The sequence below is a fragment of the Suricata suricatta genome, chromosome X (assembly GCF_006229205.1).
Source record: "Suricata suricatta isolate VVHF042 chromosome X, meerkat_22Aug2017_6uvM2_HiC, whole genome shotgun sequence".
NCBI lineage: Eukaryota > Metazoa > Chordata > Mammalia > Carnivora > Herpestidae > Suricata > Suricata suricatta.
The window spans coordinates 49556725-49572599 of NC_043717.1; the positions used below are offsets into that span (position 1 = coordinate 49556725).

General features: G+C 48.9%; 1 protein-coding gene across 3 annotated transcripts in view; it reads left to right on the top strand.

The window, feature by feature from the left end:
• Positions 1–302: 302 nt before the first annotated feature.
• STARD8 (StAR related lipid transfer domain containing 8) overlaps positions 303–15875 on the top strand; it is a 39520-nt gene continuing 23947 nt past the window's right edge. Inside the window, exon 1 of one of the 3 annotated variants that reach the window (XM_029930539.1) lies at positions 303–401. In XM_029930539.1, coding sequence (XP_029786399.1) covers positions 341–401 — 61 coding nt within the window. In that variant the 5' untranslated portion in view covers positions 303–340. Of the gene's footprint in view, positions 402–6505; positions 6739–15875 lie in introns of those variants that run through there. The other 2 variants (XM_029930542.1, XM_029930541.1) reach the window with 2 other exon arrangements.

Genomic DNA, 15875 nt, shown 5'->3' on the forward strand with positions numbered 1-15875 from the left:
AGGGTGACTCCAACCCAGAAGAGGAGGCCCAATGGCAACGGGAGAGGCACCCTAGCTGAGCTAAATGACTTGAGGCTAGTGTGGGATAGAGAAGGGTAGTGTCCTGCTCAAGGTGGGGGCTTGGAACTTTCTAGTCGCTACTACGGAGGGGTGGAGCAATCCAGGCAGTCGTTCCCTTAGCTCCTTCCTCCCTCTCTCAGGCGCAGCCCTAGTTGTAGGCTTAGTCCGGGTGTGACCACCAGAGGCGCAGCGCTCCTCTAGGGAGTGGCTCACTCTTGAAAACATGGCTGAGGCAGGGGACTGGGAGCCAGCCTTGCGGCTCCCAAAGTCCCGGACATGGATGCCCTGGAAGCCGTGGGGTGTGAAGAGCACACGATGGGAGGCGCTGCGCTGGAAACCAGGTGAACAGAAATGGGCGGGTTGGGCGGGCTGGGCGGGAGGTCAGGGCTAGGCTTGCACTTTGCCGAGAGCCTGGGTGCTGCGCTGCCTTCTGGCGAGGCAAAACTTGAGACCCCTCGCCTCCTCGTCTTTGGTTCCAGTCCCGTTTTGATCTACTAGCCCTATGTCCCTTTGTCTGAACCTCACCTCTGCCTGGCAGGCTCCTTTTTTCAGACCTTCCATCCCCACCCGCTGGGTTTTTTCAAATTCTTAGCCAGCTCTTGTTCTTTCTCATGGTGCCTTATCCTTTTATCCCACCTGTCTATCTGGCTTCGTTCCCACCCACCTGTCTCCCTCTGCCTTCATCCCCCACTCAAGGAAGAGCAACATTTTGGTTGTCTACACATAGTAGGCATTTAATAAACGGTAGGTCCCTTACCCCTATTCCTCCAGCACTTTCTTTGTCTCTGCCTCTGCTTTCGCACTTCCACCCTTTGGTCTGCTTGTCTTACTGTATGTCTGACCTTCTGCTTATATTTTTACTTCATCCTACAGTCTGCCCTTCTATTCCTCTTTTTGTCTCCCTATCCTTGGGTCTTACTTACCTAGCTGGTAGCTCCACACACCCCCTCTCACTCCAAGCGACCCTTGTTGCCTCACTCTGTCCCCTCATTGCATGATGCAGCCCAGCTACCCTGGCAGCACCTTGTTAATCATCTTGCATTGCCTAAAGCCCCTAAATTGCTGGAGTGTGTTGTGACTCCAGCGGGTCTCCCAGACTACCTGGCACTTTGTCTTTTTAAAAATGGAAAAAGTATGTATTTCTCTGAGCAGTTAAAAAACTCCCTAGGCTCTGCTCCTTCCTTTTCCCCAGTAAGTCCTCCCTTGCTGCTGCCCAAATAGCAGGGTGGAAATAGCAAAATGCGTTGGATTTCTCGAAATGGGTTTGTCATGGATCATGAACACATTTATAGGGCAGGGTCCACAGAAATCCTCAAAGCAGACTCTCTGATTGTACATATGTGAACTCTGAGGCCCAGACAGGGCAAGGTTCTCAGCCAAGTCACACAGCTCCTCAGTAGAGGAGCTTTACAAGCAGAGTAAAAGCCAGAGTTGCAGTGTCCTGGCCCTTGTTGCAGGAGCCTTGGTGGGGGTGGGGCCCAGGAGCTACTTTCCTGGTGTTCCCTGGAGGTCTGTTGATCCAGAGATAGGTGTCCAACCTGGGAGCCTGACTGTCATCTCTCTCCTTGATCTCTGGGACCAGAACTGGCAGCCCACCTGCCTGGGTTGGGTATTCTCTATCTGGGGGCAGCTGTTGCCTCTTCCATTGGCATGGGAGCTCCAGAAGACAGGGACCCTGGCTGTTGGGCCTACTTGCCCTGTTCTCTGCTCCAGTCCCCCAGTCAGTGCCTGGGTACCCATGTTGACTGATGGTTTGATGTGTATGTGTAGGGAAGCCCTAGCCCTGGTGAAGATCAGCTCAGAGTTTTTATTTAGTTAGAATGTGTGTGTGTGTGTGTGTGTGTGTGTGTGTGTGTATAGGAGTACAGAAGGGGGAAGGGCACAAGAGCCCACACCCTCAGCTGAGTGGCCCTCGAGCCATACCACACATCCTGTATCTCCTCTGATGTTATCCAGGGGCCACTGAGGGCTATTTGTCAGAGAAAACAGACAGGGCAGGTGGCCAGGGGATGGCTCTGTCTGCTTGAATTACCAAACCCCAGAGACCCATAATCACAGGGTTGAACTGGGCCAGGCACTGGGCAGGCCTGTGAAAGCTAATCCCCCTCCCTCACCTCCTGCCAGCAGCTGTCCAACTTTGTGGACACTATATCTGGTCGCAGCATTAGGCCAGGCCATGGTGGACTGATGTGGTAGCCTGTGAGTGGGAAGGAAAAGCTCCCTTTCTCATTCTCCTCCATCTTCTCTTCACCCTTTCAGTTTTGTTCTGAGAGCTGTTTCCCCTGAGGGACATGTGGAAAAGTCCCAGACAAGTGGGCAGGATCCTGAGTTCTGTTCATGGGCTCTGTGTGTCCACTGCCACTTGGTGAGCTGGAGGCAGTGCTGGAGGTGGGGGGCAGGTCTCTAGACTTCTGGGCTTGTTTGGCCTCAGCACCCATCCCCTCTTTCTCTGCCTTTCACTTCAGTCTTCCTCCTTCCTTTTTCTTACTTTGCTCTTTTTCCTCATCCTCACAGGGCTCTCACAACCCCAGCACTCCCTTCCTCTTCAGAAGCCACATGGATAGTGGGTTTCTGTGAGCCTCACCCCTGCAAGAACACACAGAGAAGCTTACAGAAGCAGAGAATGTTATGGAAAGAGGGTACCCAAGAAAATAGGACCCAGCCCTTTTTTCTAGATGAGGACACTGAGCCTAGTCAGGAACGAGAAAGCTCAAGGGCTGAAACTAAGTCAGGTAGAGGGGACTATTGAGGGGCACAAGGAAGGTTCCTCTGGGGATGGGAGTGGGGCAAGGTGAGAGGATTTGTGTTAGAAGTTGACCTGCCTTTGCTGATCTCTCCTCACCATACTATGAGTGTTTTCTGAAGGGCAGGAATGGGATGGGAGGGTGGGAATGGACATCCTGCTCTGAGTGTCTGTGCCAGATACACCAAATGCTCAGCCCAGGGTGACCCCCATCTATTCATTTTAGCTGAGGCATTCCCTGATGGAATAGTGGGGGTGCTTCAATGGCCTGCAACAGAAAACCTCTGGTACTTTTGAGAGTGGCCAGTAAAGCCAACCGTCCTGCTATGAAATGGTCCCCACCACAGTGGGGAGGGGTGTGAGAGCTGTTATAAGTCCAGATCAGATCAGCACTTATTGGGACCCATGTGGCTTGTAACAGCACATGGAGTTTGTCTCTACCATCTCAAAGAAGAAAAGGGCCAATTGGCCTTGGAAAAAAACTGAGCTGTTTAACACCTTCAGTGCTATCCTGTTACCTGCCCTTTACAGTGCATACTCATTTCCATTGTCTTAGTTTTGCCTGGTAGGGATTATGCTCTACCCTCATTTTACAGGTGAAGAAACTGATGGTTGGTGGTACAACCACACCCCCCTCAGTGACACAGCCAGAAAATGGTAGAACTGGGAGTAAACCCAACTCTCCTACTTCCTGATCCAGGGCTTTTTCCATTGCTCAGTTACTCTGTCACCACTAATATAACACTTAGGAGCACTTATTATGTACTAGCCACCATTCTAAGTGGGATTTAGTCCAGTGGATCCACTCAACAGCCATATAAGGTCAGGACTGTGATTATCATCCACACTTTATAGGTGAGGAAACTGAAGCACAGAAAGTTGGATAGTACCTACCAGAACTGGGCTTTGCTCTTAGGCTGTATGGCTCCAGAATCCATCATACTGCTCTTTGTATGACACAGCTGGGCTTTCATAGTGGTAGAAAGATGGAAACCCCAAGTCTAGGGCATGGAAATGCATACATGCATTCCAAGGCTTTCCCATCTGCCCTCAGCCTGCCGTCACACACTCTACATTTCTTTGCTTAATGGTTGAGCTGGCATCCAGGGTAGCAACAGCCACAGCAGCAGCACTATACAGCATACAGGCAATAAATAGTGGGTGTGTGTGGAAAAAGGGACACCCAGGATCTAAAGGCTCCAGTTATCACCAGAGCCACTCCAGATGCAACCCAGAAAGGAGATTGTGAAAAGTTACTATTTCTTCATCTGTTCCAGGCACTATTATTGTATATCTGTTCCATTTAACTCTGGTTTAGATCAGAGCATGGGAGCAGATCAGAGAGCAAGGACTGAAGAGAATGAGCTATCTCCTTTTAAAGAGGCTGAGTTCTTGCCTTTCTGAAGCTCATGGGATAAGAGAAGGAGATTAAGAAAGACCCAAAGAAGCTGGCTCAGAGCCTGGAGCCTGCTTCAGATTCTGTGTCTCCTTCTCTCTGTGCTTCTCCCCCTCTCATGCTCTGTATCAAAAATAAATAAAATAAAAAAAAAAAGACCCAAAGAAACAGCCTAGACATTGTTTGGGCTATTGATTGTTTAGGGAGGGGGGTACCTGGGTGGCATAGTCAGTTGAGCATCTGACTTTGGCTCAGTTCATAATCTCACAGTTAATGAGTTTGAAGCCCATGTCAGGCTCTGTGCTGACTGCTCAGAGCCTGGAACCCGCTTTCGATTCTGTTTCCCTCTGTCTCTGACCCCCTCTCTCGTGCTCTGTCTCTCTCCCTCCCTCTCTTCCTCTCTTTCAAAAATAAATAAACATTAAAATACATTTCTATTTATTTATTGATTGGGCCATTGTACAATGTCACAATATACATAGCAAATATTAGGATTATAGCTTTCTCTGGCTATTGTGTTCACTTAGTCATTCAACAGATATTTTTATTGAGTACACACATACTCTATGCCAGGCACTGTGAAGCTCTTGTTCTACTTAATTATAGCAATTGCCTCTTTTGTAGTTTATGTGCTTTTTTGTAGTTTTTGTACTTTCTGTAGTTTTCCCCTTTTTAGTTTTCTGCTTTGATTGCCTTAAAAGTATAACTGGGTGTCTCAGAGCCCTTCATATCTAATTAAGTAAAATTTATCTACTAAAAGGTAAGTGAGATTCGGTCATTATTTATGAATGCAATTTATTCAGGTTGTCCCTGGAATATCTTTCAACATTCATTCACCCATTAGCAAACACTACTGAGAAACTACTGTAGGCATAGTAGTGCCTGGTGCTTGTGCTATGAGGTGAATGGAATCAGCTCTGGCATGGTTTCCTGCCCTTAGGGAAGCTATAGGATATCCTTTTAGCATTTTTCAAAAGCAAGATAAGTTTGGCTCCAACTCAAAGCCTTATGGGTGCATACAAACATAACAGTGCAGCCTCAGGAAGGAGGTCATCTACCTTCCCACCCATCATAGGAGTTCCTGACTCTGGATAAGATTTTGTTTCCAGAAGTGAGTTCTCTTTTACAGGCCTCATCTACATCCAAGACACACAGGTACATGGCTCATTTTAAAGTGCCAGCTCCAGTCACTGGAGGTAGCCTTGCTTCATTACTTCTCCTCTGATTCTCATCAGAGCCAATAGGGAAGTAAGGTGGGAGAATTCCAGGGTGTCAGAAGACCAGAAAGGAGGGGGACACCTGGGGCTATGTCTGTCATTGCCATTGCCTGGGTGACCTTAAGAAAGTTTCTGTGCTAAGAAACATGAATTATTGGGCTCATCTGAGTTGGGTACTTTGGCAAACAAATTAGATGGATGTGATGCCTGCTTTCCACCTGTTAGGTATAGAGAAAATAACCAATGTGCAGGTATTATCCCTGCTATCAATTTGGCGGGTCAACTTGAGCGAGTCATCTTTTCTCAGTTTCTGTATTTGTAAATAAATGTGGAAGATGGTGACTGGATGGCATGGCAGCTTGAGTACTCCAAGTCCCCAGTTAATAGGAGTCCTCAATTCAACAGTGAAATCATGGTTGTGAACATGTATTGGACCTTTGTGAGGAAAGGCAAGAGAGATCAATCTTAACACTCTGTTTATCATTGAATTTAAACCAGCTCTCTGATGGTACTCGCTGACACACTCTTGGGAGCCCTCACCTTCCATGATTAATGCATATGCTCCAAGTTTTCCATGCATTTCCCCGCGGGGGTAGCATTTGGACTTGAGACAGAGAGCTGGGGTAGTGGGAAAGTTGCAGAATGCTGGGGCCTGAGCAAGGTGGGAATGGCAACTTCTTGCTCACATATTTAATGTCGAAGATTCTTTCTTGACTGCCCATACTAATCAGAGATCTCACTGACGTTGTCTTCTGAAATCCCCGTAAATTATCCTCAGCAAGCCACTGAATCTTCACGTGCTCATGGTACATGTATTTAAATCCCCCATACGGTTCCAGGCACAGACAGAGCCCAATAAATAATCTCTGCGTCTGGCCAATTCGCTCCCTCACTTTCAGTCGCTCCTCTGGCTCCCTGCCTACCCCCTCCTCACTAGCGGTGTGACCTGAGGAAGAGGCAGCGGGCGTGGATATTGGAGGAGCTAGAAGGCAGAGCCCCGCCCAGCACAGCACAATTTGGGCTACTTTCTGGGGAGTCCGGTGGGCCGGACTGTGCCTTCATTGGTCGAGGGTCCTGTAGGTGGGCGGGGCGTCCCTGCCGCCCAACTCGCCGCGGATCCCTCCCCACCTGCGCCAGAAGTGGCCTCGGATTGACAACAGCTAAGCAGCCGTGGCAGCTGCTCTTCTGGCTGGCACCATTACCTCCGCCCGACCCCAGGCTGCGCGCGTGCCCCGGACAGAACAGTCCCTCCAGCACTCTCCTCCTGCCCACTGGTCGCTGTGTTAGGGTTTTGAACCCAAAGTGGTGGACGTGGCCTCCAGGTAGGAGTTGGGGTAACGGCAGGGAGAAATCCGGACCAGCGGGGCCTCCTGGGCCAACCTTGTCTGGCCTAGTCTCTGGCGTGCTCTGGCCCGGCCCCTCTCTTAGCGGTTCGGCTGGGCGGCGGACGCAGGAGGGGTGGAGGAAGCAAGCCCAGCCACCTTCCCCCCTGGGATTTGGGGTCGGAGTCGCCGAAACTGGGGGATCCCCTGAGCCCGCTGACAGCACTTCTCCCCAGGGAAGATCCGCAAGTCGGGTAGTAGAAGGAGGCTTTCTGCCCGTTACTTGGGGCCTGGCCAGAGTCAGGAGGCGTAGCTGTGGGGCTTTGGAGGGGAACTGGAATCAGGCAGGGGTGGCAGGCCTTTTGGGCTCTGCGCCACTTCGCCTACCCTTTTCCTTCCTCTGCGTTTGAGGGCGTTTCCAGAAAACCCCAGTCTGGCCCCATGGGCTTTCCTCTTGGCCACTGTCCTCCCTTCTGAGAAATACTCTAGACTTTCCTGGTAGTTAAGGTAGCTGTGGGGATTAAGCAAAAACCTTTGGGTAAGTCGCATCTTTCAGGGCTCAGTTTCTCCATGTAGTCCAAAATGGATTTGGATTACAGAAGCTCTCACGAAAAGCCTTTTAATGGAAATTTTTGGGATTTCCAAATTAGGTAGGCTGGGGTTCTCTCCATTTTTCTCCCCTCAAGACTCTTTAAACTTAAGCACTGAAATAGAACTCAGGAAACTGGGGTTCAGCCACTAATTCATGAGTCATGCTATTTCTGGGAGCCACAGTGTTTTCAACTGCACTTCAGGTGGTGAGCTGGATTTCAGTATCTAAAAAACCAGTCTCTTTCCATTTGGTGATCTGTAACATGGTGGGAGGTTGTCTTTGAGATGCTTGGGGTGACAGGAACTATATGCAGATGGAAATCTGTGGTGGTATGCAGCCAAGCCAGCTGTAACTAGTAGTGGTGGGAAGGGTGAGCAGGATTACAGTCAGACTGAATGTGGAGAGAAGTGGGGCCAAGTCAGAGCCGGGGACCCCAGAAGTTGGGCTGGAGAAGCCTGGCTTGTCTCTTTCCCACTTGGAGCGCCCAGGTCTGCCCACCCAGGAGGAGAAGGTGATGAATCCCACCAGGGCTGTTTTCAAACCCTGACTCCTACTGTGAGACCTGTTCATGTCTCCATTCTAAGGGTTGCTGTCACCACCCACCATCTTGTCTTATTGCTCTCTGAATTTTCCCCACATTTACGTCTGCCAAGAATAAAAGAGAGGCAGTTTCTATCTGGGTATGTGAAGGCAGAGTGTCCAAGGACATAGGGAAAGAGGCACGGATGCAGGCGGTTTATGAATGGTTGACAGGGCAAGTGGGTAAGAGTGTGATGGGAATGATGGTATTGGGGATTGGGGGCTCTTTTACCCTAAAGCCACAGCTACCATATCAATGGACATTCTGGGCTTGGTCCTCATTTCCAGGATTTGGTCTTTGTCCAGTTTTGTTCTAGGTTTAGGGTTAGAATTCCTGCTCCCTGGATTCCTGTAACCAGGCCTAGGAAACACCACATGAATAGAATCCTGTTTCCCCTCTTCGCTTGCCTTCTGTCCACCTCTTAAGCAACTCTTTGAGAAGTATGCTAAACCTCCCTATGCATCGGCAGCTCCCCTCCCCCACCTGGAAGGGAGACATTGTTGAGAGATATCTGGAGGTGTTTAGAGCGTGAAGAGGAGCAGAAGGTGCACAAAGAAGCTGTGTATCTTGTGTGAGTGCTGAGGAGTGGAACATGAGTTGGGCAGGGCCGATGGAAGGGCCTTCCTTATGGGCACACCTCCAGAGTTTGAGAATAAGAGCAAAGAAAGTGGCCCAAAGAGGCCTGAACTTTGACCCTCTCTGTCTTCTTGAAGTTTTAAAATTCTATTCTTAGGGCTAGGGATTGGAGAGGGAGCAGAGGACCCATGCAGCAAGGTATAGGAATCCCTGCAACAACACAAAAACAAGAAGGTTCCAAAGGGAGGAGCAGATGAAGTCTCTAGTTGATGCGCTTGCAGCTGCCCGTGCTTTTCTGCTAGAACACTCTTGGAGCTCCCTGTTCTAGCCAAGGAAAATGTTCAGGCTCAATAGATGGTAGGCCTAACAAAGGCAGACTCTTCCCCCACCTTTCTCAAGAAGGTGGGGCAAGGGGTCTTTGGCTGGAGGAAGGAGTTGCCTCTGGCTTGTATAAAATATGTTTTTTTTTTCCTTTGGGCTTCAAGTTTGGGTAAGATCAAGTGTCAGGGCCCTGGGCTCTGGGCTCTTGAGGTTCTGTTATTAGATATAATAGAGATAAGAGATCTCAAAAATGCAAGGGCTCTAGGATAGGAAGTAGTTGAGCATAGGCCTGAGCACACAGTTGCTGATGTCAAGTATTTGTTAAGGCTCTTCTTACCTGTGACTTGAAATCTTTGAAGTCTTTGGTGTAGGTGAGGAGCAGGGACCATCCTTGAATCAGTCTGTCACCAGTCTCAAATGCTGTGTTCGTGTGTTGAAGTCTCCTCTTCCCCAGCCTTCCACCTTGGGAGCTCACACATTAACAATTGTTGTGCCTGTTTACTCCAATTCTCAGGGACTGTAGAACTGGATGTTAAGTTCCTCAGGCTCTCAGGAGTCCAGGGAGGTATGGGGCAAAACACAGGGGACTGAGATCTGGCTATATGAAGTTTAAATTTTTTTTAGTATTTATTTATTTTTGAGAGAGAGAGAGAGGGCAGGGAAGGGGCAGAGAGAGGGAGAAGACACAGAATCTGAAGGAGGCTCCAGGCTCTGAGTTGTTGGCACAGAGCCGGATGCAGGGCTCGAACTCACCAACCACAAGATCATGACCTGACCCCAAGTCAGCCACTCAACTACCTGAGCCACCCAGGCACCCCTGGATATGTGAGGTTTAAATCCAAGCTCTGCTGTTCCACTAGTGACCTCTCAGACTCTTGGTTTCTCTCCACTCTTTCCACTTCACTGTATTAAACGGGGGGATCCATGGCTAAGTGCCTTGTAAACTACCAAGTGCTATACAAATTATTAGTCATTAAGTTCAGGCTTGGCTATGTTTTGTGGAGGACACAGTGTAACTTTCACCTTCAGGGAATCTACCATCTAGTTTGAGGGTTAGTGGCATAAATAATGTGTATGGCGTATTAAGTGTCTACTTCAGTGAGGACTTTTTAAAAGATTATAAAGACTTTCAAACATACATAAAAGTAGAGACAATTAGTGTAATAAGCCCCATGTACTCATCACTCAGCTGCAACAGCCAATAGCCCATGGCCAATCTTGACTATTAATACCTCCACCTCCTTCACCTTCTTTCTTATTTAGAAACAAATCTCAGGCATCTTACCAATTTATATGTAAGTAGTTCAGTATATATCTCTAAAAGATAAGGATTCTAAAAAATAGCCACTGAACCATTAGCACATCTAAAACAGCCCTTTAATATCATCAAATATCCTGACAGTGTTCATCCTTCCAATTGTTGAGGGGGCTGTTTTGCCCTGGGAGGCCTGACTAGGAGCCATTGCTTTTGAGTGAGGGGAAGGTGGCTGACAGAGGTGAGGCAGTGACATTTGAGCTGAACCTTTGAAGAGAAGCCCAGGGAAAGTTCGAGCTGGAGCAGTTAGAGAGTCCTGCTTCCGCATCTTATAGCACTTGGCCGGTCTCTGGGGCTGCAGTTACTGAGGCTGACTTGTGGAAGCTTCTTGTGGAAACTTTGTGCCTTGCTTCGCAAGCAGTAAATGGGGTAAACTTTCCCACTTGCTTCGCCAGCTCCAGGGCCACCCAGGAGCCTTAGGTCAGCAGGCCTGGGAGAATTCCTGGGAGGCTCCTTTCCTCCTGGCCTCTCCCCTGGCTCCTGAGGCCACTTTGGAGCAAAACAGGATGCATTCAGGATGAGCCATTTTTCCCAGCTTGTCACCTAATCACCAAGGCCTAACCTGGAGCTTCCTTTCTCATTCATGATAAAAAACCCTCACTGTCTCCCTTTTCCCTCCGCCTCAGTAAGTGTGCTGACTTCCTCCACATCCGGGCCAGCCCTTCTCCACCCCATGTGGAGCTGAGGGACAGCTTCCCTCATCCAGGCCTCTCTTCCCACTGCCCCAGAGCAGGTTGTGAGAGGGATGGAAAGACCCCACGAGTGCTCTCCCTGGCTGCAGCCTCCTGCTCTTGGGCTGTCCTTGAAAAAGGAGTGGCTCCTTTCCAGCAAGCCTGGGGTCCTGCCACTGTTTGGTTAATGATTGAGCCACATAATAACCAACTTGAAAAGTCACCTCTGGGGAAAGGCCATTAAGTAACTCCCTGTCCACCCCAGCCCTTAAGGGGATCCCATATAAACCCTCACCTCCCCCAAGAGGACATTAAACATTCCTTCACAGGAACTTCTGGGGCCAATTACCCTTTTGTCTTTGTTTGGGCAAACAGAAGCTGTTGTTAACATTACTGAAGGACACACATTTATTTGGGTGGTACTGAGAGGGTCAGGGATTTTGAGTTGATAGGGATTCAGATGGGCAGTGGGGTAAGGGGGATTTTAGGCATCAGAGTCAGAAGAGGCTGGGGATGTTTCCAGGAACACCTGAGCCCCTAATGTCAATTTGAATGCCCACCCAAAGGACCTGTCCCATTAGTGGGGCTATGTGCATGTGTCTCTTTTCAGTACAGCTCTGGGTTCCTGTGCACAAGGCAGGGGCATAAACTGTTAGCCACACTGCTGCTATAAGGCTGAGGCCTCCATAGTAGAGGAGGAGACCTTCCTCCAAGAGCCTGTATCTTGACAAGCAGTGGGAATTGAGAAGGGTCAGGACAGGTCCAGTTTGGAAAGCTTTGGACCACAAGCAGTTTTCTGCAGTTTCAGTGAGAAGAGAAGGAACCAACATTCACCATGTAAGCCTACTATAGAGTCAGAAAGCCAGGCATCTGGTTGTGCTTCTCTGTAGCTGCCTCTACATGAGTGACTTTAGAGAAGACATTGCTTTCTCTGTGCCTCAGTTTCCACACCTGTAAAATCGTCAGGGCAAGTGGCATGGACTCGGTGGTCTCTCAGGTTCCATTCCACCTGTAAAATTATGTATTCCCAGTCAAAACCTTTCGCTTATCCACAAGGAAAAAGTCAATTCGCTTTAAATTCTGCCAGGCTTGGTCACTAAATAGTCCCAGTTGGCTGATCAGTTTGGGCTGGCCAGGCCTTGAACTGCCACAGCTTGGATTTTCTTTGAGCATGAGCTTTTGTACAGTTTGCTCTCTAGCCCCCTCCCCATGTTTGTATCCATCCATCGCAAGGGGCTACCCTCTGACCCATTCTGCCACAAGTTAATGAGTGACCTGCTCTCCCTGGGTAGTATCAGCCTAACATGCTCCTGGGATCCCGAGTCTCTGTGGGAAGTGGCCAAGGGCTTAGCTAGCCCCAAACACCTTTGTGTTTTCTCCCATAATACCCCAGAGGTAGGAAGCAGACAGAGCTCAGGGGAGAAGGGCCTTTAGAGGTCCAAATATCCTTGTGAACCTCAATCTTCCTGCCAAATATTTGTGCAGCTCTTGTTCCCCCATCTTCACTATGTGGGAGCATGATGTTTCAAAGCAGTTGCTTTCATTTATAGACTATCCAAAAGTGTTTGCATAATTATGTTGGATTGAATTCTGTATCCCTGTTGCTTCTGTAATGCTGGATCCCAGCTCTGCCCCCTAGGACCACCTAGCAATTGTCTTCTCTGACTTTCAGAGGTCTGAGGATAGAATCCACACCCTCCTGCATCTTCTCTAGGCCAAACACCCTCAGTTCCTCCAGGGATTTGGGGCCAGTCCCCTTGTCAGCCTCGTTATTGCCATCTGCACATGCTACTATTTGTGGCCCTGGGGATGGGAAATGGGGCTCTGGAAGCCCTTTATTCTCCTCTCTATTTCTAGTCTGAGCTTTTCTGTTAAGGTTTCTCTATCATCTTTTTCTGGTGACTCTAACAGGTGAATCCCCAGAGTCCTGGGACCAAGCACCTCATACAGCTCTCTGATCTGTTTGTTGGTCAGGTCCAGCCAGCTTTCGTGACTGGGGAGCCCTCGAGGGCTAGGACTTGCTTCTTGTTGTCCTTGTAGCAAAGAGCAAGGCTGGTGAGAGGAGGTGCTCACCTTTGACAAGTTGACTATAGTGTATTCTGTGGGGGCTGCCAGTATATCCTGTTTTCCTGCCACATGCTTTCTTCCCATGAGCTGGTGGAGGTGGGGGGAAGGGGATATTTTAAGGAGCATTGAAGTTGGAAATGAGTATGAGCCAGAAGTCAGGCCTAGAAGGGTCAATTAGACAAGGAGAAATACCAACTCAGCCATTTGTCCTCTGCAGTTGATGATGATGAAAACGATGAGTCTTCCCATTTCTTTTCATTTCCAAGGCACTTTCACTTTTATGATTCCATTCTGTTCTAAGAGCAGCCCAGTAAGATAAGCAGTGTGATCTTTGCTGATACATGCCTGTGGCCCAGAAAGGCGAAGGACATAGTCTCCAAAGAGGGAAGATTTAGAACGCAGGTCTTCTGATGTTCAGCCATCCCTGTTTCCCCTAACGGCTCCTAGCAGCCAAGGCATCTGGGGCTGACTCGGCAGCTTCCTCACCACAGAGGAACCTCTGCCCAGGCCGCAACTCTGTTCCCATGGTAGAGAAAACAGTCTCCAGGGGAGGTGGCCAAGGATTTCCTGTCCTTTATCTTGGCTGGCCAAAGGTTGGCCTGTCTGAGGTGTGAGACATGCGCTTGCAGCCAGCTTTTCTGCTCCAGTACGAGGTCAAGTCAGGCTGGGGCTAGGAGCACGGAGCTTGGGAAGCACTTGGCCCCAGACATCTGGCCTGAACAGCCCCCACCTGAGCAAGGCTATCTAAATGGGAACAACATTTGTAGAGGGGCATGTGGGAAAGGGGCTAGAGTGGAGATGAAGCAAAACACATGCTGAGTTGTATACATGGATGGGGCAGGAAAGTGTCATGGTGAGGAGCAGGGGCTCTGGTATAAACAGCACTGGGTGACTTTGGGCAAATTACTTGACCTCTGTGAGCCTCCATTTTGTCAGCTATAAAATGGCGATATGTACCTACCTCATTGGGTTGCTGAGTATTAAATACAATAATATAAAAAGAATTCTCACTATTATTGTTTAGTAGTCACTTGCTGTTTTTCACTGACCTAGGGATGTGCAGAGTTTAAACATGCTGCCCCCTAGGCATTACATCTGGACTTCTCTGTCACTTCAGATCCCACCTTCGCCAGGAAAGCATTCCTTGATCATACCCACCTATAGGGGGATCCCTCCCTCTGGCCTCCTCTAGTGGCATTTATGGCACTGCAACAGGCTTTAGTAACCCTGATAACACCTGCTTGGCACATTTGAACTTATTTAGCTCCTATGATAATTCTGTAATTCTGCTATCATCATCCCCACTTTGTAAAGTGGAGCTTGGGGCAGGAGAGGAAACAGAAGAAACAGTGGTAAGGAAAGGTTAAATCAAGAAGGTACTCAAGCTCCCATAGCTAGAGAATGATGGAGCTGAGATCAGAACCCAAGCAGGCCGACTCTACCACTCACACCCTTAACAATAGTGCCACACTTCTCCTTCTCCCTTTCCCAGATGCCTGGCCAGGGGACAAGAGCTGAGGCTTGTGCCTCCCTTCTGCCCCTAACTGCTTATTGTACCCACCAGTCATCAGTCACTCCTAGGCAGATAGCCCCTAGGTCCTTGCCTGCCCCTTCCCTACCAAGGTGGACAGTTGGAGAGGAGAGAAAAAGCAAAAGGCTGAGTATTGATGCTCTATAGCAGAGCTGTACTGTTGGGGGAGGGTGATCAGGAGAAAGTTGGGGAGGTAGTTCTGACAGCAGTAGGCCTGCCTGATTAGCATCTTCCAGCACTGGGGGCAGAGAACTGGGTGCTGGGTGGCATCAGGGAAGAAGAGACATTATAATGAGCTCTACTGACAATGATATTTCATTATGGTGTGGGTGGTTAGGGGAAGGCAGGAGACTGGCTGGATTAACTTTTATGACCTTCTTCAGCTGGTGTGGCCCATGATGGTATTAGGAATATAGAGAGGTAAGCTTTTGCCCAGAAGCTCTAGCCCTCCCCACAGTGTTCCCATCTTAGGACCCTTGGGTGCTACAGTCTTCCATTCCCCAGGCTGTACCAGCTGTCAGCTCCCTTGCTTTTGAGCTCATTCTCTGCTATCTTACTGTCAAACAAGCTCCAGGGAGTGCTTCAAAGGACAGCCCATCTTAGCTTCCGCCTCCCTGGTAAGTATGGACCTGGTAGCAGCTCTGGCCAGGTACTCCAGGGGAATTTGGCTTTTGTTCAGTTTTAGACCTTGGTGCCTAGCATAGTTGTTGGCACCAAGTAGATGCTCAGGTAATACTGGTTGAATAAGTGCACAACCAAGTAGGAGTGGATTTGGAGGGGAGAGCCTAGGGAGACTGACATGGGAACAGATCAACAGAATGGCTATGGTCATTTAGACAAGCTCCTGGTCCCCATCTGTAGTCCAATAGAAGCCAGCTGACCTTTTGTAGCTTCAGCTCCTCCATTTGTGCAGTAGGCCTGCTTTGGACAGGTCTGTCATTGGGACCAAATGTGATGTGGATAGTCAAATGTCTTCTCTACTGATGGGAAGTCACTTCAGGCTAAGGGTTCATACTGCAAAAATCCCTATATATGTTGTTTGTGTCTATGGCCAAGGTGATTTCTCCTGTTTTATGAAGAGTATTCTACCTTGGTGGACTTGGAGGACTCTGGAACTGGACTGCCTGGATTTGCATCTTGACACACCACTTCCTAGCTACTGACTTTGGGCAAGTCACTAGCTATCTCTGGGCCTCAGTTTTCTCATCTGTCAAATAGAAATATAGCAATTACCCCATGGGGGTGTTGTTAAAATCAGTGATATAAACCATATAAAAAGTACCTATGCCTGGGACATAAATATTATCTCATTTTATACTTGCAGAAACCTCATGTTATCAGTGCTATAACCATATCCTTATTTTACAGATGAGAACACTGAAGCCCAGGGAAGTTAAGTCTTGCCCAATGTGATCTGTGTAAAGTCCTTAGCTCAGGGCCTGGCACATAGTACATGCTCAGTAAATATTAGTGTTTCATATTAA